This window comes from Falco punctatus, assembly GCF_963210335.1.
Source record: "Falco punctatus genome assembly, chromosome: 18".
NCBI lineage: Eukaryota > Metazoa > Chordata > Aves > Falconiformes > Falconidae > Falco > Falco punctatus.
The window spans coordinates 5,518,665-5,540,266 of NC_137598.1; the positions used below are offsets into that span (position 1 = coordinate 5,518,665).

At 49.3% G+C, this 21,602-nt stretch overlaps 1 protein-coding gene across 13 annotated transcripts in view; it reads right to left on the reverse strand.

Moving 5' to 3' along the window:
* LOC308054939 (cyclic AMP-dependent transcription factor ATF-7) overlaps nt 1–21,602 on the reverse strand; it is a 70,288-nt gene that overhangs the window by 22,328 nt on the left and 26,358 nt on the right. For 10 of the 13 annotated variants that reach the window (XR_013924312.1, XM_080368412.1, XM_080368417.1 and 7 more), the window contains one exon: nt 973–1,069. Coding sequence is in view for 12 of the 13 variants with exons in the window: in XM_080368412.1 (XP_080224538.1) it covers nt 973–1,069 (97 nt within the window). In the remaining variant the exon portion in view is untranslated. Of the gene's footprint in view, nt 1–972; nt 1,070–10,048; nt 10,311–21,602 lie in introns of all 13 variants that reach the window. The other 3 variants (XM_080368413.1, XM_080368423.1, XM_080368422.1) reach the window with 1 other exon arrangement.

Genomic DNA, 21,602 nt, shown 5'->3' on the forward strand with positions numbered 1-21,602 from the left:
GAATTAACTCCCTCTCCAGAAGCCCGTTTTGTCCCAGGGAGCCCTCCCCGGGGAGCAGCTTTCTGTCCTTCCAGCAACGGCTGCATGAGCTCGCTTACGACCCTACCCACAGCTGCAATTAACTTGGAGGCTTTAAGAAACCAACCAAACTGCTATTTCAACTACTTCCACACCGAATTTGGGCTGGAGATGAACCTGGGAGAAGGGTGCCAGGCTCTTGCAGCAGACGTGTTTCCCCTTACGAACTCTCCAGGCTTCAGAACGCATTTCCTCCTCTCCTCTCGTCCTCAGCAGCAGCCTTTTCATCCAGCGGGAACACAAACCTCACGCCCTTTTAAGAAGCCCAAACGAACAAGGACTGACAAGGCAGGAGAGTATCTGTAGCCGGCAATGATCTGCTGCCAGACAACAATATATGTGGGCTGGTTTTTTTCCCCCCAGTGTTATAAAGGCTGCATTGACTGTGTACTGCCATTTGGGCTCTGCAAATGCACTCTCGGCAGTAGCCAGTGCACTCGATGGTGTTTTAATTTATTAACTGCTAGCCTAAAAGCTCAAGAAAATTGACACCTGGGCTGAGGAGAGGAAGCTGGGTTTGTCAGATTTTGTTCATCGTCCTCAAAGCACATGCAGAAACGTGAAAGACCTTTTGTCCATAAATCTTCCAGTCTTAATAAAAAGGGTGAGAGCTAAAAAAAAAAAAAAAAAAAAAAAAAAAAAAGAGCCAAAAAAAAAAAAAAAAAAAAAAAAGCCAAACCCCACAAAACCTGATACTACCATAAAAAAAAGAAAAAAAATAGAAACTTGGAAGCCTCTGGCTTTCCTTTCCTCCTGATTAAATGCAGATCACAAGAGCTTTTTATGGGAGGTAGAGACGTTTTTCAGTGCATCTGGTCCCTGGTATTAATCTTGCAGTCATGCTATATTAATGTGCACCATTTTCAGAGCTGGCCTGGATTGAGCGCCACATACCTGCTATGATGACTGAGTCAGTTCGAGCAGGGCCGAATTTCAATGTCATCTCATGCTTGTGTTTATGAACCGCCAGGTGGTCCTCGTTTGTAAACCTCTGAAATGAAACAATTTAGAAAATCGTGAATAAATGCATTTTGTGTTTTACGGGTACATCCTGCAGCAGGGTGGGGGAGAGAGCCGCCCGGAGAGCAACTGTAACAGAATCGCTGCCGAGCATTAAGCAAAACCAGAGCGGGACAGATTGTTTGAGAAGCGGTGTGTGAACACATTGCTCAAAATGAAAAAGCCATTACATGGGGCTTCTGGGGAACGGGGGACAAATATTTTTAATAATCCATTTTTTTAAGTGGCGGGGCCACGCGGCGGCTGCAACCAATGTAGGAAACACAAATCTGCCGCGCTCGGTGAGATGCTCCGCTTTATTGCTGGCTAATGGAGGGATGAATTAGGTGCTATTAGGGGTCAGGCAACTTTTTTTGGATGGCATGCGGCAGAGCTGGCACCCGTCCGGCAATTCAGGCTGTGGCTTTATGGAGCAGGATGGAGGCGGCTGTCCACCGTCCTTGCCCGTGCCTCTTTGTGACAGCACGGTGCAGCCCGAAGCACCACCACCATCCACCACCGTCGAACCGGGAGGGGATGCATTTCACATGCCGTTAAAGATGCCGTCTGAAATTCCACCTGCAGGAGAATAGCAGGATAAAAACCCACCTGCAATGGCTTTAGGGATGTGCTGCAGGGGGAGGCTCGCATCCCCCCGTGAGAGCACGGAGGCAGGGCTGGGTGCGTGGGGGCATTGCCGAAATCCCAACAAAAGGGCAGCGTCGCCCGCTGCGGGGCTGCTCTGAGCGGCTGCACCAGCCCCAAGCATCGAGATCGAGGAAAGGGGGGGGGAGAGGTAGGGACAGGGTTAAAGCAAATAATCATAAAGACCCGAGGATGGATTGCGCCTCTCCTAATAGACTGCGACAAACCGGGAGGCTGAGGGCATTGCACGGGCCGTACTGCAGGATTTTTATGCATCCAGGAGCCGTGCAACATCAGGCTCATTTCTAGAAAAAGCTGCTGCTGTAGCAAAGGATTTCTGCCCTTTTCCCCTTCCTTTTTTCTCTCTCTTTAAACCATCCAACAAACAAGCCAACCCAAAGCCACCTGTTTCTGTGAATTAGTTCAAGCGTGACACCCTGGGTTCCCTCGCTCTTTCCAATGCTTATTTATGACTCATTTTTTTTATCGAGCAAATCTGCGTTTTCCAGGCTGGAAGCCACCACGGCGCCTTCCCGGGAGCCGTGCAGCAAGGGGGGGGGCACACGTTAGCAGAGGCAAGGGACCGCACTGCCAAGACAACGGCTGCATCCACGTATGTCCCATCCATCTTCCCCCTCGGTGCAGTAACAAGTGTATTATGCATAGCGTCCTTCAAACACGTCGTATCAGAAGGTGCTTTTGATGCTGACTCGTAACTGGGGCTCAAATTAAAAGAAATTAGAGCTGGCGGGTCTTAACATGCTTGCAGGGAGAAAAGCAAAGAGGCTTTTGCCCATCTAACTCCAGGCACACACGCTCCGGCTTTCCCAGCCACCCCTCCCCAACCTGGTCCGCAACCTTAAATAAAATTTCTCAACAGTTTTGCTAAAGATACATGTGTTCTGGGTTTCTTTCCTCCCTGCAGCTTCCGAAACCCTCAGCTCTGCTCCAGCCCAAATGTGACTCATTCCCAAACAGCGTTACAAATCTTGGCGACGCCAAAATGCCACCGAACAAAGGAGAAGCGAGCGAACCGCCGCCGTTCTCCGAGGGAGACAAAATTTGCGGCGTCGTTTTGCATCGCACCATAAAGTGCTCGCGGAAGGGGGGACCGGGGAGAAAGGGTGGGCACCAACTGACACTTTGTCATGTTTCTGGCCCAAAACCACCCTGGCTTTTAACGTACTCTGCTGCCAACTCCGCTCGCCCCTTGCGATGCAGTGACAAGCCGTTAGTGGAGGAAAATAGGTGGGTTACGGTAAGCGGAGAAAAATAAATCAAGTTTTTTTTGTGAGGACAGAGGAGCAGCCAGTTTCAGATGAATATTTAGCAGGCAAGCGGCTGCTGCTCCAGTGGTGTCTCAAAATACTAAACATGCAGAGACAGAGGGAAAAAAAGGAAAAGGAAGAAAATTCCCAATTCTCTGACTCAGTTTTGTACTAAAGAAATGGGAGATTTTTAGGTCAATGAGGGAAGTAGCAAGAAGATGAGGTGGAGAATGGGGTCACACTTCTCTCCCCCCCTCACCCTCTCCCCACCAGCCCTGGCTCCACGAGGGGCACGTTTCAGCCCAGCCTTGGCACCACTGAATTTATTTTAATCTTTCATTTTGCTCCATTTCAGGATTATTTTTTTCTTTTTTTTACTTTTTTTTTCTAGGGCACTTTTCCTGCTTTCGGTGTGCGTTACAGCTCTATTTAACATCTTTATGTGGTCTCACTAGCTTGGGAGCTCTCTCTTTCTCTGCACAGAAATGCTCACAGACACAATATATCTTTCTACATACATTTCCAAACGCCGAAACCTAGAGGCTGAGTCTGGCACTTCAGTTCTAAATCATGTCATTTTACACAGAGAAGAAAAGCAGGGGGGGAAGAAAGGGGGAAGAGTAGGGAAAAAAAAATGGAATGAGTTAAAGCCACAGCGCTGGCTTTAATATTTAATCTCCTTCCATCAGCAGCTGACATACAGCAGTGTTATTTCAGCCTGCTATTTTGCGGGTGTCTGAATTAAGAAGATGTAGGCTGTAAACTCTTTGGGGCGAGGGATGGGCACTGGGATAACGCTGCTGCCTCCGCGCTGCAAATCAGCCCCAAAACCAGCAGCGACCCTTCGTGCCGCAGCGGCGAAGGGCTGCGTAAAAATAAAGAGTTTAAACAGCACGCACAGCCCCAGTTTCTGCCTTTCTTTCCCCTCATGATGACCCTACAGCTGCCTTAGTGCAGGGGACGGAGCACACGGGTGACATTTGGGATTTGGGTAAACATGGAGCTGGGTTTATTTACCCCAGAGACTGTCAGAGCTTTTTGGAGAAAACAGATTTGAGGCAGACTAAGGCTGGCCAGTCTGCATTCTTTACTCAACAGGCTGTGACAGCTCGATGAATAAATGCGCTCATTTAAGAATCTTTATTTGATAGGGCACAATACTTCCAGCTGGACCAACGCACCATCTCCATTAGGAGCAAGAGCCAGAGAATAAAAGCAGTAGGCTGAAGCCCGGATCTTTAGTCAGAAGGAGATTTTTTCCAACAGTTTAATAAGCACAACATGAGAAACAAGGGGTTGCTCAGGGCTTTTCCTTGCTTCTGTAAAGCCTACAACTGCGCTCGATGCAAAAGGAGGATCAGGCAAGTGCTGAACCCACCGTATCCAACACTCCGGCCATGCAGGAGCCCAGGTGCTCGCTGGCTCTCCCAGCAGCTCCAGCACACAGGCTGCACGGCTATTTTTTAACTTTGACAGTAATTTTCAGAGACCATAAACACTGGCTGCACACCGTGCCAGTCACTAGCCAAAATTCGGCTTTAATATAGATTGGGTGTAGGTTGCCCCAGCACAAACTGTTCCAGGGGTGCACACTTGCAAAAAGGAGACTTTACCTTGCTGAAAGCACAAGCTCTGGTACAGCCTCACCAGACCTGAAAGGAGTGAGGAGCCAAACCTGCCTCCATCAGGCTCCTCACACGGCTGAATTAATAAGCTGTCATTAATAAAGGGAAGCCAAAACGCTGCTCCAGCCCCAACTCCAGCACAGCGATGTGTTACTCTGCCCACGGACACCACGGTACTGCCGTGACATGGTTGAAACACCTGGATACCAGGGGAAACAAAAGAAAACAGCACGTGTCTTGCAACTGCAGTGCGGGAGGTAAATGACTGCACTAAGCGCTCCAGCATGGATAAGCTGAGCTTTGAAAGAAGCCACCGCAAGGTTTCACTTCCAAAGCCCGTCCAGCTGCTGCGCTGCCCTACAGCAAGGGATTGTGGTGCGATCAGCCCGGGGCGAGGGGGCTAAGGGAATGTCCGGGGGTTTGCCTGGCTCTCCTGGGCTGAGGGGTACCAACCTCCTTCGTTTGGGGACCTCCCAGCAGGCAGGGCACCCACACCAGCTGGGAGGCAGTGGCGTGCAGAAGGCAAGGCCAACGGCACGAGGAGATGCCGGACCTCCTGCACGCATCCCAGCCCACCCAGTGTCCGACACAGCGCATCCTCCTTGTGCTTCCCAGCTGCGGCAGACCCGCTGCCTACGCCCCATCCATACATCTCACCGTGACAGGGCTCAGATGGATTTCTAGCCGCGTGGCAGGCTGGATAGATATTCCCTGTTCACTCGGCACAACTGCAGAGGTAACTAATGCAGGGTCACGGATGCCCCCAAGGGCTGGGTGCCCAAAGGTTAGCTGTTACGGCTGTGAGTGATGTGACCCCCTAGTTCTGGCGCAGATCTGGGCTCCATCTCACCCATTTCCCATCTGAGCAATGACAACGATAATTCCCTCCCTTGCAGAGAGGCTGTAAGGATTAATTCGCTAATGTGCATAAAGTGCCCAGATACTGGAGTGATTCATAGATTTTAAAGGCCGGGGGGACCATTACAATTATCTGCCTGGGACCACGTGAATCCCCAGATGGGCCCATTTCCATAGGAAAGGAGGTGTCATGAGATGACTAGGAGGTAACACCGCAAAGACTTGTTGGTTTGAAAGAATGCAACAATAGCATGGCTACGTTGTCTTATTTCTACACTTAGGAGAGACAGCACACAAGTATTTTGGACCCAGTTCCTCTCGGAGGGCTCCCCGTAAGGCAGTGCTCACCAGGCCAGGTTTCAGAAGAGCTCAGAACCTAGCGGCTCCCACCAGAAAGCTCATGACTACATTTTTGAAAGCAGCCAAGGCATCAAGTCCATGCAGCTTGAAGGTGGCCGCAGCAGCTCTGGTTACTGAGCGCTTCTGGAAAGCTGGTTTTGGTGGCAGCATGCTTCTGCTAGAGGAGGGAAGTGACAGCACCTCCCGGAGCCTGAGCAAGGAGAAACGAGAAGAAAAGTGAAGGTTTACGAGTGATCAGCTCCAGAACAAATAAAAAAACAAACCCAGATGATGTATTTCACATACAGGTATTCAAAGAGAGCTCTGCCGCTCCTGCTGTTGCACAAAGCCTTTTGCAGCAGGGGGAGCGGCTGCTTGGTGGGCTGCGAGCGCAGCTCAGGCTTTATACACAGAACGCCCCTGAGCCAAGGTCATTTCACCCCACTCGGTGCAGGGGAGAAAAGAAAACCTGAAAGAGGGCTGAGAGGTAATCTCCACGGCCGCATCAGCCAGGGGACGTCAGCTCAGCATCCGCGTCAGGGCTCTGCTTTGTCGCTGCCGCAGCGGGGCCATTTCTTGCATTGCAGCAGGATGCTCGTCTGCAAAATGTTTGGGCATTAAGTGACCAGTGCCCCTCCCAAGTCACAGGCAGCAGGAAAAGCTTATTTCTGCTCGCTCAAGTCCCGTGACAATCAGAAAGGCCACAGCCAGCTCAATCACCTCGGAAGGGAGCAGGCTTGGATGCATTTTGTGCAGTGCCTCCCTGCAGCTTCCCCCCCTCGCCCCCCTCTGCACTAAAACTGCATCAAGATTAAACCTTGAAATGTTATTTTTGGCTCAGGCAACTCCAGGGACCCATGTGGCTATGCCTTTTACTTTAAAAATCTGCTTACATCCTGCCCTGTGATTAATTCACGTTCCTTTCCTTATTTAAAAAAAAAAAGAAAGAATAAGAATAATAATCAGAAACTCCAGCCTATTCACAGGCAGCACTGGGTGCTCCTGTCAGCAAGCCACGTCCGAACAGCAAAAATGCCCTTTAACAAACACTTTCTTTGGGATGAACATTGTGCAAACCACAAAAACCTGGCTTTTTTCCTTTTTTTTCTCTCTTAGAGAGAACCATCTGCCTGCAGATTTTGGTTTTCTGCAGGACCGTGTGTTTTGCTGCTGAGCTAGCTGTCACGGATAGGAGCTGTGCAGCAGCATCTTCCCTGTGTCATGCAACCCGCCCTCCCAATGCAGGTGGCTCCGAGACCCACTTCTCCGGTCACCAGCAAGCAAAGGGAGAGTGACAGCAAGGTGAAGGTGCCGATGCATGACACAGGCCACTTCGCCTTCCCTGAGACCAGCACCTGGGAGGTGACAGGCGACCTAGGCTTTTCATAAGGCAGTGATGACGAGGCTGGAGGGAGTAGATTTTTATGGGCACTTCGGTATTTGGCTCCTACCAAACCACTGGCAATTAGTGCCAAGAAACTCCGCTTGCTCCACAAACTTCCCTGCAATTTAAACAAAGAGTTAAGCAGGTTCTGGAGCCCCTCCCATCCCATTCCTCCTTGGCCAGAAGGGCAGAGCATTTAACTCGGAGTAGGTAAATAATTTAATTTACATTTCTATAGCTTCACTTATCCCAGAGGGCTTCTCATACACATGCCCCTCCACTGAAATGCAGGTGTTTCAGCAGGGGGGAAGGCAGCAACCATCTGGCCTACAGCACACCGTGTAGCAGTGAGGAGGGAAGCATTCGGCCAAGGACACACGGGGCAAGCTCTTTAATAAACTCTGTATTCAAGTTCACTTTATTTTTAAATTTTAATAAAGTCTCATATGGTAGACACAGCCTCTCCTTCATCTCCAGCACACCCGAGCTGAGCATCAGCACACCTGGGTGCAAACAAAACCAACCAGCAACCCTCTGGAGCAGCCAGCAGCCACCCTGCTCAGCCAGGAAGGCATTTATCCCAGCGGGATCTAATCTGGGTTGGACACTGGGCACTTCAGCTATCAAGCCCAAGCCTCCAGCTACCAAGGGATTTCTCTGCAGCACACCAAAGGACCACAAACCAACCTCCTCCTCTCCTTTTTTAAAAAGCAGGTGGTTGAGGTTGGTTTATGGAGCAGCCCCTCTTTTTGCTCAAAGTATACCCGGTCCCACAGACAAGGAGCCCTCAACACCTTGTAGGCACAGCTCCTCCGGGATGGCCGCTGGAATTACAGCCAAAACCCTGGGATGGAAACATAAGCTGGGAAGATCAGGCTCCTACATCTCCAATGGGTCTACACTAGGTGAGAGCAGGCAAGATTTTCTAAGGCACTGATACCCTCCTCTCCTGCTCGAGCGATGCTTGAGGGGGACGGACACCTCAAGGAGTCAGTCCCGAGCTCCCCATCCGTGGCCACGGGCTGCTCCGTGCCGCTGGCAGGTCCCTGCAGCCAGGCACAGCCGAGGGATGCGGGGACCTACCCAGCCGAGGGATTCGGGGACCTGCCCACAGCCACACAAAGCTGGCAGCGCTCAGCCAGAACCTGGAAATGCAATCATTATTTACTTCCACACGGTGGAGCATTTTTAGCCTTGTTTCGGTAGAAGTGAAGGTTATTAAAATACATGTATTAATTACCGCTGCCACATAACTTAAGAGGAGAGGCACAGCGGTAATTAACGGAGGTGAGCGAGGGGGTGGAGTTGCAGAGCGTCAGCGACTCCACAGCTTGTGCCTATGGATACGCGCCTGCCCCATGGGAACCCCCAGATAGCTCCAGTGTGGATGTGAATCATTATTACGTTCCCAGCTCGAATCCCAGCAGCACCACAGGTTTTCAGTGTGACCTTGGGCAAGCCATCAATTTTTCCCCTACCTACCAGACAGAGCAAATAAAAAGGGAAAAGGCACCATACTTCACGAGGGTGTTAGGAGAGGAAGCCGACCGCGCATGCAAGCACCAGGAGCCATGCGAGAAGCACTGCAGGAAAAAAAAAAATATATTAACAAAGGCTATTACAGCTGTTTCCCTGACTGTATTTCAAGCGCGGGCGTTCAGTGATTCATTAGGAGCTCAGCATCTCTTCCCATCACAAGAGCCGGGGAGTAGAGAGCAAGAACAGGGGCAGAGGCAAGGCGGTGGGCAGGGAGCTCGGGCTAAGTGAAATTCCTGCTTTGCCCTACCGCAGTGAGCTGCTCAGGCTGAGCACTTTAGGAAGTTATGTGGCATTGCAGGAGGAAAAAGGTGAATTATGCAGCCGCGCTGTCGTGTTATTTGTGGGGCCCTGCCCTCACGCAATGCAAAGAACAAACTGTGAGGCCGTGGAGCTCTACCTGGTGTGGTAGAGAAGAGAGGGTAAAAAAGACAAAAAAAAAAATTCCCCCCACCAAAGGCTTCAGATCTACCACTGAAACCCAATCTGTGCTCCTGCCTTTCCCTGCAAGCCTCTGCTGTTTACCAAATGAGTCACCCTTCCTGCCTTGAACGCTCCACAGCTCCTGAATGAATAATCTGGGAGCAAAGACTCTTTCTCGGCAAACAAACAGCATCGGCAGCAAGCCCCGTGCAATGCATGCATGCCAGAGATAATTTATAGAGTGAAAAGAAAAGAATAACAGGAAACTCCTTCTCTGCATACCCTGAGAAACAAGAATGTATGTGTAAAAATAATTAAATGTGAACTGGAGTCGATTAATTTGTCTACAGGGCTGAGGATTTGTGCTTTGGGAGGCTGCACCGGGATCTTAAAAAGTCTCTGGACAGTGGCCAAGTCTGTCAATACCGCACGGGCCCGGAGAGGCTTTGGCAGCAGGTGCCGGCGCACATGCAGCTCCAGCAGTGCCGTGGTACAAGCCGCTCTGGCTCCCTGCTCCCTGCCAAGCCATACATCGCAGTCGAGTGCTCGGCCTCGGTGCAAACGCAGCCCTTAAGCCCAGGGTGACAACGGGGGGGGCGTCTTGCAGCCTGAACGTCCCCTGCACCTGGCGGGGACACTGCGATGCTCCCCCAGCAAGGCAGCGCTATCCATGCCAGGCAGGCGAGCTTCACAACGTAGGCACGGGGAAAGCGAGCGGCTCGAGCCAGCAGAACTCAGCCAAAGCCAGGACTCTGCTTTCCCTCGGATCTCGAGATACCCAGCGCAGCTGTGTCGGAGCAAGGGTCTGCAGTCGGGTCCTGGAGCAGCAGGACAGCGCTGCAGGGAGGATGTGCCCACGCGTGGGACGGCGATACCTCCCTTTTTGTACTTACCCTGGGGTGAGCGTAAAGAGAAAGCTGTGCTGGGAAAGCAGGACTCCAGCAGCGGACTCTGCTCCGAACAGCTGGTCCCTCAACTCCAATCCAACCCCCTTACGGTCATTTCGAAAGCAAATTCTCAAGGGCCAAGGGAGCAGAGGTTAAATTTGGTCTCATCCGAGAGGTTTGGTGGTTGTCCTCTCGGAAGATGCCTTGCACCAGGCTAACACGATCCTCTCTGCTGCACTATTGTTTCAGGGCTACGAGAAAGCTGATCCTAAAAAAAAAAAAAAAAAAGTTCGCTCCAATGGAAAAAGCACTCATTGTGCCAGTATGCTGCAGCTTGAAAAAGTCGACGTGACTCAGCCTTGACCTTTGAACAACACTACAATTAGAAAAAGGATGCCATGGTCCCCATTCAGTTTTTTTACGCGTTATAAGGTTGATTTCCCTCAATTCATTAGCGATATTGGGTATGCACCCACCCATTCACTGTGTGCGAGCCTCTCCTTACAGGCTTTATTGCCTGAAAAACAGGGTGGGTTTTGTGGACCTGTGCAAGGACCTCGCTTGGGGAAGCTCCAACAGCAACAGCCTGGAGAGGACATCACGTTAAATGAAGGCAGAATTCCAGTGGCTTGGAGGCTTGGGGTGTTTCCTCTTTAACGTTGGCATTTGCTAGATCGAGGGAACAAGCTCCAAAGAAGCACAGACCCACGTAACTGGTGCACAGGCACGACTTAACGCACTCAGGCACTCTAAAAATGGGGAGGGTCATTACTGAGAGCGGTAGACGGGATATCATCAAGTGGAGAGGGACAAAATGCAGGAGGCAAATTTAGATTTATGGATCCTCGGCCCCCTTGGAGAAGCGACTGGGGCATTTTGGAAATGAGCTGTAGAAATAGGAAGGGTCTGGCCCCCTTCGTGCTGAGGGGTACGAGCGCTCCGCAGAACTCAGTGGTGATCCTTTGCCCAGCTCCCATTTCCACACCTCCCAGTGCAGGATGTGAAAAGGGGAGTCCAAGGAATTCACCAAACCCCTGCAGCAACTCCCGGAGGGGCAGAGCCACTCCTGCCCTTGCACCCCTTCCCATCCATCCTCATTTACAGACCTCCCAGATCTCATCCTAGGGCATGATTTCCCCCCATGACTAACCCCATCCTGCAGCTCCTTTGTTTATATTTCAAGGAGCCCTTACAGCAAACAGCTTTCTGGCATCGATCGCATCAATTGCCACATAAGAAAATGCATCCCCTCTTTGTGCACCCCCTTTCTCCCAGGATTTTGGCCAAACTGCAGAGCCCCTTTATGCCTTTTCTACCCTGCTTTCCAGACACGGACACAAAACTAAGTCCTGTATTTTATAAAGGACCATGATAGCCCATGATAAGTTGTCAGATGTCAGCGCACCATGGTAATTAAGCTTTTAAAAGGAGAAAGGCAGCAGTAGGGAAAAAAAAAATTCCGGGCGTTTGACTATTTTTGCCTCTTGGAAGAGCCACCTGTTTTATCGTAACAGGTAGATTTATGGGCATATTAACGCGGCGCTGCTGCTCCCACCCTGATGAGGTTCTCAGTGACCCTCTTCTCTCTCGAGATTTATGATTTCTCAGAGCAGACTGCTGCAGAGGGGTCTAACTCCAAGCTCTTTTCCCGACTCCATCCTGTACCCAGAGTGCTGGGAGATCTCCTGCACCAAGGATCCTGATCCTCCCCCCCCCCCCCCAGATCATCTGCAGGCATTATGCAACTGCACCGGCTTTCAAAAGGTGCCAAGTTTTCCCCAGCAAGTCAGGTCAGGTTTATGGGGAAGCAAGTCTCCTCGCTCTTCTCACGTTCGTTTCCAAACGCCTCGCAACGCCTGCCATTATAGGAGCTCACGACAGGGAGGTTTTAGCCGTCTACACAACAGGATTAGGTTCAAGGAGTGCATTAACACGCTCCCAGCTCTCTGGCACTTGCCTGCGTACTTAGTGACCCGACAAAATCCCCAGCAAAAGCCCTTCTGCCGCTGAAGCAGACTCCCCAGCTGCAATTCGCACCAGCCCAGAGCTCTCGCTCGTTTCTAATTGCCTCCTCAGCCGCTCCTAGCTAATGGTAAACCCCTTTAACATCACTTTCCACCTGCAGCCCTTAATAAAAATTAAGTGGATAAACTCTTAAGTGCAAGAAAAATCAGACGAGATAGAGCCAAGCATAACGCAAGCAGCTTTCCCATAAGCTTTCCCCCACGTTGTTTGATCTACGGCTCTCCCCCCAGCCCCGGCGGTGCTCCCAGCCTCGCAAGCAGCAATTGCCCCTGCTGAGGTGCCAACTGGGTGATGATTCAGCGATGTAGAAATATACAGCTGAGGTCACCAAAATCGCTTTACTCGCATCCTTAGGGTCTTAACAATTTTTCCGCCTACGTTATGGGCTGCAGATAATAAAATTTCACACGCAGTCAAAGCAAAATGCATTTAATTTTCTTCTAAAGCTTACAAATGTTTGAGGTTTATAGCAAACATCACACAAGCCTCTTAAAAGGGAGACGAGTTAACACAGCAATCACAAATTGGTTTTAATACCTAAAATGCATGCAGGAAACACCTCCCCCAGCCACAGAAACAAAAGCTTGGATTAATACCCCAGCGAGTAGGTGAATTAGCAGATTTTACAAGTGCAGAAGCCAGAATTAAGATGTCGACAGCGATGCTGTGCACTGAAGAGCTCGCACCTGTACCTCCGGCACTGCAAGTATCTGGTAACACATCGCACAGTGACTTTGCAGATGTCTGGGGCAGTAGAAGAAGTGGGGAAGGCAGGAGTCTCGCAACAAGAAAAGCAAAGCAAAGAGCCAGCAAGATACACACGAGCCAGACATCAGTGGAGTGATCTGCTCCTTACTTTTAAGTCTAGCTTGGACTGCTTAAAATCCCCTCCTTTGAATATTTGTTCTTATAAATGAGCTTTTTTTGAGACCGAACAGCTCATCTCCCTGTCTGAAGCCCACATTAAGGGGGTTTAAGTAGATAAAAGTGACAGTTGATGCTTTGAATTCCTGCCCATTACTCTAGTGACCATAAAGCCCTCCCTGTCTATCCCCCAAAATAAACACCGCTTCTCTGCCTAAAAGCGGAGACTGACACAGCTACACAAGGCACATCCACTATTAATAAATAACCTGAAGAAGTTAAGAAGCCAAAAATCTTTAACTGCCCCAAAGACAGACTGATTCAACATTTTACAAGAACTTCATTTTATGAAATGGTTTAATTTAGCAGGCTTTACTGCTGAGATTAATTTATAGCTTGTTTTGCACTGCTGCAAAACTCTCCCACCCCATCCCCTATACACACACAATTCTTTATTGTCTAGATGTTTACTCTCAGGGGGAATTTTAGGACTTTAATGTTTTTATTGTTTTAATCCGGCATATAAAAAAATTATTTGAGCAAAACAGCTGGTACAAGTGCTTGGAAAGTGGTGGTGCAGCTTCTCAGCTTGCATCATTAAGCAGGTGTTAAATAAACACGATGCCACGCTCCTCCCGAGATTTACCATGGCAGGAGATTTGCAGGGGATCTTTCAAGAACGGCAGGGATGTTACGGAGCTGGCAGCTCGGTTTTCTCCTGCATGGACCTTTGCTTTTCTGCCAACACACCCAGGACCTGCTTTAGCCTAAATTTGTCCAGACAGTACCACCAACCCAGGGAAGGGGTGAACCGTGGCAAAGAAACAAACAAACAAAAAAAAAAAACAACAAAAAAAAAAATCCCCATGTGCTACCTCTTGTACACAAAGGGGACTTCTGCAGCTCGGCCACGTGCCCCGTTCTTTACGCACAGAGAAGAAAAAGCCCTAAAGGTACTTTTTTTTTTTTTTTTTTTTTTTTTTTTTTCTTTCTGACACACACATGCCAGTCCTTTGTGCAGCTACGGCACCGCAACCCCCCCAGCGGCAGGATAACGCAGCGTTTGCCCAGCGAATCCATCGGTCCTTTACAAACCTCATGTTTCCTCCCATGTCAAAAGCACTACTAGAAATAAACATGTTTACGGTGAGCTTTAACACCTCAACCCAAGAACTGACTCTTTAAGGAAGGTTCTCGTGCAAAGCAGCGACCACCAAGGGGAGAGAAGTGTTAGCCAAAAACCTCTAAAGCACAAAAAAACCCCAGCATGACTAGAAATCCCTTCTACACACAGCTCCACGTTCTAGAGATTTCACGTGCGATTTGAAAATGAAAGGACCTGAGATATTACAGCTTAAAGGTTTTTTTCCACCCTGCTCTCCAGCAATGAGATGCTGGGGGAGGGTGATTCCCACCAAGTATGTAAGGACACGGCATCTCCTGTTCGCCCGCACTCCGGCATCACCGCCACCGCCCAGGAGAGCTGCATGGACCACCCGACGCCCCGCTGTGCACCAGCAGCCGTGCCGGCCTGGCTGCCAGAGGGGCGGAGCGGCCTCCACCATCCAACAATGCCTGGCGAGCATCCCTGGGAGAATAAAAGAGAGGATTTTAGCTGCCTTTCCAATTGCCGAGAGCCCTCTCTAGCTGCCTACTCGTGTCCTTGCAAAGCTCAGTTGCGTCCGGGATTAGAGAACAGAGCAGAGGAAGCGGGCTTATGGAAAAAAAAATCCCCTGGTTATTTAGATATTGAAATAAAACCAAGTCACAGGCTTGTTGGCTACTAGTAACTCTGCCCAGGGCCTAAGGAGCTGAAGGAAAACACGCCCGCCTTTCTCCTTACGACCAAAAGCAGCCCCCTCAGCATTGTTTTTGCTGGGGAAGGAGATGGAAGTCCCAGAACGAGTCCCCGCTACTTGGGTTTTTGTCCTTAAGCAGCAACTTGGCTGAATTTTATGCAAGAAATTTGCAGAAAATCCTGCAAACTCACATACCTTCGTGAATATTAAACGTATACGCAACGGCATGATAACGGGGTCTTTGTCAAAGCCACACACTGCATCCGCACTTGGGAAATAAGTTATCTGTTTGTGCAGTAAAATACAAAGCATTTGTAATTTTCTCAGGCATTTAGCAGACAGGTAGCAAGCAAGGCTTTGAACAACTACAACAAAAAAAAAAAACCAACAAACCCACAAAACCAAACAGTCATGTCTTCAAAAGACCATTTTTAACATAAGGAAATATTTTACTGGCCAAGAAAAAATCCAGAGCTCAAAAGAGGCAGGAAGAATTCAATCCCGAGTGTACGGCTGGCTTTGATTGCACCTTAAGATGTCTTCCTTGTTTCCAGCCAACCTGCCTCCCTCCCAGCCCTCCAAACCCAGTGCCCTATTTCTCATTTGCTTTACGAGGGACAGTGGCTGCCACACAGCACGGATGAAAAACAGGTTTTGCAGTTCTCCAGATAAGATCGTATGAGGTTAAACTCACATGCCACGGTCAACATGGCAACACTCGCAGGTTTGCATTCGGCTGCAGGAGCATGCAGCCACCGGCAGCTTTCTGCTCCTATTAAGCTCAAGACCACAAGCTTGCTTTTAGATGAGTCTAATTTCAAGTTAATAAAAGAGCCTGACTCAATTTATGGCTTCGTGCTAGCAGCACACGCAGTTTGCATTTCTGATACAGAGCAAGAGCTTTAGGTAAGGACTGGGCTGAGATTAGTTCATTCAAAGCAGAAACTCCACGGTTGTGAAACCCCCTTAAATCAAAAAGAGAAGAAACCATTCCCTGCAAGTACACGGCCATGTTCCTTTGTGGGTATTTTTGCAGCCCTGATCACGTTCCCAAGAAAGGGGAAACCCTCCCTCCTCGTTCCCCTCCACTGCAGAAAGTGGAAACCGTCCCATCATCTGGGAAAAGCGAGGATATGGCTCAGTAAGAAACAAAACAAAACAGAAATTTAAATCATTAAGAACCCCAGCAGCACCTGAGAGCCTCCAGGCCTGGGTGGGCTTTGCCAGCCTGCAGGCAGCACAACCGACTGGCGCTGCAGGTGGGAGATGGGCAGGGGGCTCTCGTGCTGCCAGGGGAGGCGAGAACAGCGAGAAGGGCTCTGCAGCAGCAAGCCCAGAGGAGAGCGTGCCCATCAGCGGGCACCCTGCAAAACCCGCGTCCCCCCCGCACCTTTCGAGGCCCCTGTTCAAGCAGGGGGTGCCCTCCTACACCGATGTCCAGAGCAAGGACTGCTGCTGACTTTCCTTCCTGCTGCCCCAGCACGGGCCATCAAATGGCCCCAGTAAAGGGCGACTGGTGGCCAGGATACGTTTGTGCTTAGGTAAATATAAATGTAGATACACATATAGGACTATTTATATAGGAACACATCTTGGCGTGCGCCCTGTCTCTACACGTATATGTATTTATAGTTGCTGAGTCTGCAAACCACCCATCGAAAAGCAGATGGCTTAACAGTCCAGCTTTCCCTGGAAATCAGGCTCGATGCCCCGCGGCGCTACTCGGTGCCCTTCCTCCGAAATGAGGAAGGTTAAACGAAGTTTTAAGCGGCTCTGAAGAAAAGCATGCCGCTGCCGCCGAGCTCTCAGCCCCCACCTCACTGGCAGGAGGGGCTCCCTTTGCACAGGGGACCAGCAACGCACCGTCCCCAGCGCCACGGCTCTGTGGTAGGTGCATTTCTGATGTGATTTGTGACCGCTTGAAGAATCCTTTGGGACAAGAGGTGCTCCAAAAGGGCAATTAGATCCATTACTGGCCATTCTATTGCCACATGAAATAGGTTTACTAGTTGTGTGCCGCCTCATATACTCCATTTTTACGCCAAAATGAACAAGTATGCTAATGAAGCGATTGGAGAGCGTGCCTGAAACGGCGGCGGTGGACAGTGAGCTGACGCTTTGCGGCACGGCTCATCCTCTGATAATGTTTTCTTTGACAGGACCTGCATTAAAGCCAGCTTGTGCATATTTTAAGGCATTATTAGGTATTCTGCAGCCTCGGCACAGCATCTCCGAGATGATAGAGGGGAAAACCATGCAGCTATTTCTTCATATCCAGAGGTGCTATTTCTTCATTTTAATTGCTGCAGCAGCCAATATGGCTAAGAAATCCTAATGAGGGCTTGTTCTAGAACAGCCATTCACCAAAACAGAAATGTAAAAGCTATTGCCAAACCTCACCGCATCTCCAGAGCAAGAAACCAAAGTCACAGCCCCATTGTTTCTGAGAAAATCCAAACTGGAAAGGAACTAACATGAGTTGAAACGTACCTCCTCTACATACACGTTAAACCAATTTGTGCTAGTAAGCAATTACTTCACAGAAAAACCCACCCCACCCCAGATACATTTAATCAACCAGATCTGGGAGGTTTCTAGTGAAAAATGCACCAGAGACTGATCGAGCATGTCCACTGCTGCTTCCAGAGACCTTTTGCCAGCCAAACCCCAGCGCTGCACGCACAGCGCACACAGGAGGACACTGCAACAGCCCAAAACGTGTATTGTCATTTCCAGATAAATTTTGCTTCAATGCCTGCCCTTTAGAACAAACAGCCCCCTCCCAGAATGGCCTTGGGGTGGACATCCCAGTTTGCGGCCATCCCCGAATAGAAGGGAAAAGCTGCTCTTACACACCCAGCCCTTCACGCGTGGCTGCGGAAGGGAGAGCAACTCCTGTGGCTCCCACGAGGAAGGGGAGGGAGGGCAAGCAACAGCGCCTGCACATACAAGCGTGCTTGTAGCATCGCAGAGTTTGACCTACAAACATTCCCAACTTCCAGGTTACATTGCTTTCTACTTAGTGCCATTTTTTTAAAAAGAAAAAAAAAAAGTCTATACAAAACATACCACCCCAACAGATTAAAGTGACTACTTCAGAGGTCTCTGCATCCTGCTGTCAGCATCCCCGATAACAAAGGCTGAGCTGAGAAGGTACGCAGCAGCAGGGGTAAAAGCAGGGAGCTTATTCAACTGCAAAAGGGAGAGCAGAAAGCAAGAAAAGCAGCAGGAAAATGGAGAGGACACCATACAGTAACTGGTGCTCTCCCGCTGCCAGTTCCACTTTCAAGCCAGCGCAGGAAACGGGTGTTGCAACAGCCCCTGCATCTGTGGCACTGCCGCAGCCATCCAGGGGCTATTTTTAAACAGCAGCACTTCACGTGAGGAAGGGGGGGGAAAGAAGGGCAGCGAAATAGAGGAATTAGTGACTCCAGGCAAGGGGGCAGGGATGAAAACCAAGCCCCACGCTGGGTGGGGTGTGACAGCTGTGCAGCACCATCCTGCCCCGTGGCACGAGGCCATTGCACCAGCGCCAGTAGAACGGGCAGCGGGAGGAGAGCAGAGCATCCCTCTGGGAGCGGGGAGAAGCCCGAGCAAAGCCCCTGCAAAAGAAAAGCCTTTTCTTTTGCTGGCAAGGACAGCTCTCCAAGCTGCTGCGCTGCAGCGTGAGCGGCTTCCAGATTCATCACGGCCAAACCGGCTGCTCAGTCCCCAGCTTTCCAAAGTGCCCCGAAAGGCTGTCAGCATGTGCTGAGAACACCAAAGCAGCCATCGCGCTAAAAGCACAACTCCTAATTAATACCTAATCAGCCAGAGGGGATGCAAACATGTTTGCCTGCAAAGAATGAACCACCGGAGTTTCACGTTATTAAAAGTTGAGTCCTTGGCAGAGGCTTACGTGGCAGTTTCTTCCCAGCACCGCAGGATTTGTGCGGAGGTCCAGTGAGCCCTTTGGCATCCAGGCTCTTATTTAGAAATGGGGAATTTGGAAAGCTGTCCAGACCCATTTCCATTTGACAGACAAGTGTCTGTGTCGGTTCAGCACTGCACGCGTGCTTCAAATGCAAAGCAGAGCTGGCATTCGCAGAACTGGCAATGAATCCCAGCCATAGGAATGATAAAGATTTTAACTTACAGGAAATGCTGCTATTAAATAATATTTAAGTCTTAATTATATTTTAAAACAGCCATTTTATAAAAAAAGAAGTTCTATTATAGTGCTTTTGTAGTTAAAGGTCTGTCAACATTTCCATTTTAAACCTTCATTTCTAGGGGGTTTATAATTTGGTCATAAAAATTCATTCTAGGCTGGAACTTGGCATACAGGGGCTCAGCCTAGGAGCAATATTTTTTATTATCCAATTTGGTTTAAATTGGTTTGGCCATTTTTAAGTTATAGGAGTGTAAAAAATAAACGTTTACTGGTTTCAGATGCCTTCTCAAGCTTATTATTATTCAAAATTAGCTTTCCCCTCCCCACCTCCAAAAATACCTTCAGCAAGAGGTGGGAGATATCATTTTACTCTGCTGACAATACATGAGTTACAATTCAAATTAATTCACTTCTTTTGATGCTAACAACCTAAAGAGTTACTATAACCAACCACTACTTTTACGCAGACCCATTACATACTGTAAACGCTTGGAGATTTGTGTAGCATCTGCCATTTTGTGCTTGACGTACAATGTACAGGTACTGCAGCTGTAAAGGCCTTAATTTGAAATAAATAATTAACTCTGGAAACCTGCATTCCTGGAAAATAATAGAAGACCTTTAACCAAGATGTTTCTCTGTAGAATTTTATTTCAGCTGTGGCAGCTTCAAATAAAAAGCTGCAGATGTGAAGCAAGCAGGCGTATACAGCTAGGAATTCCTCGCCACAGAGCTTCAGACGTTTCCTTCAATTTAAAAAACAGGAGAGAAACTCTAGTTTATGGCTCAGCTCTTCAAATCATTTGGGTGCAGTAGGGACACAACACATACGTGACTTTGCATGCTAACTACAGACAAGGGGTATCTGTGCCCAAGCATAACAAAAAGCTCTGAGAAGGATTTTATTCTCACTCCATCGTTAACATCCACAATTTTTCCTTTTAGTATTTGGCTGGTGTAGAGGGGGGCATCAGCCATGGCTCGACCCCAGTGGGGAACAAGCCTTTTGGGCACACAGGGGAAGTCTCAGCGCCCCAGGGCCACCTGCAAGGGCTTGCAGGTGGATGGGATCTGCCTCCCATGTGATCCAGCCCTTGGCCCCAGTCCCCCAGTGACACACCGCACCCAGCCCCACGGCATCCCGGTGCCCAGGTCACCTGGGGGCCCCTGGAGCCGAGACCCCGATGTCAGTTGTGCCACGTAACCCTGGCAGGGGCCGCTGCGTGTCCTGCTCCTGGCTCGCCGCTCTCACCAGCCCTGTCCAGGGTGACAGACACTACCCACCCTGCTCCACAGAAGCCATTCTCCTGATTAATGAGGCTCAGATTTCCAAAGACATAACGGTTCCTACCTCATTAAATCAGTGGGTGTTAGGAGCCTGAATTCTTTAGGAAAAACACCCTGTGCCAGCATCCAAGTCCAGTCCCACTCAGTTCCTGTGCCAGGACAGTAACAATTTCTACTGGAGGACAGGGTGTCATAACTCTGCTTAATAACCATTTAAATTCCTGTTTGCTCTAACAGCAGGTAGCCAATTGGGCTGAAGTTTCTCAAAGATTCAATTTTAACTCTGAACTTCTTAGGCAGTTTGTCTGGCTTCCCTTCATAAGCTGCAGGAACAAAGTCTCAAGAGGCAGACCCTAAAGAGGCTGTTAAACCAACACACAAGTATTCCTTTCTGTACACGCTCATACTGAAACCGAACACATTCGTGTCCTGCGCACGCGTGGTCCCAGCCAGGGTTGGCAGTGAGCTCCAGCAGGGCTGAGACATCCCTTTGGATTTTCTCACACGAGTAGAGGCGGCTCCTGGCACCTTTGAGACGGGGAATGTTTTCTTACCTTTTGCTTTATGCCGTAACTGGAAGGAGAGAAGGACGGTAACAAAGCAAACCTTTGAAATTATAGCGTGAGAAAGATGCTTTGTTGTAAAGCAAATGGGCATGGGCACTTTCTTCTCGTTACCTCTGGGCTGCTCTACAACACCTACCTACTTGCTTCACTGTATTATTCTGCCTCTTAATCACAATGGCTCGTCTTGAACAATCTGTTTCCACAAAGGGCATTCAGTCACAGACAGAACTGCAGAGACAGGGACAAGACTCATTCCTCGCACTGGTGGAGCTGGTCCCTACCTGAAACCGGGATGAAGATAAACTGTACAAATCGTAGCTCAGGCTGCCGACAGGGTAGCTCCAGGGCTGGAAAACCCAAGGCAGACCTCCGAGCGGCCAAGGCATTATGCACATCCTGGGCTACCTGGAAGTTTGAACCGTGACAAGGAGAGCTCGCCGCTTCTTGGAAAGAGACTAGGGCCTTTTTTTCCTCTCTACGCCAGCACTCATATAAAAGGAATAATCTATATTCGTTTGGATTATACAAGCTACAAAACACACCTTAGCTTCAGTTCCACATTTAACCAATCGCAGAAGCCATTTGTTGCCTCGTATATTACAAAGCAATAGAGATTTAAGGGATAATGGTCATGGCGGCAGAGTATACAAAGCAATAAACTGCTTTTGAGGTTGGTTAAATGCCAAGTGATGCTGAGGCCTCAATGCCATAAACATTATTTCTATTATATGACAAGATAAGAGGATACAATAAACCACAAAGAAGAAAAATCATTTTCTGGCCTCGTGAAAGTTCTGGGCTTCGCGTTTCTTGGACACTGCACGAGCATCACCTCAGTGGCATGGGTTTAAGGGGAATAAATTGTT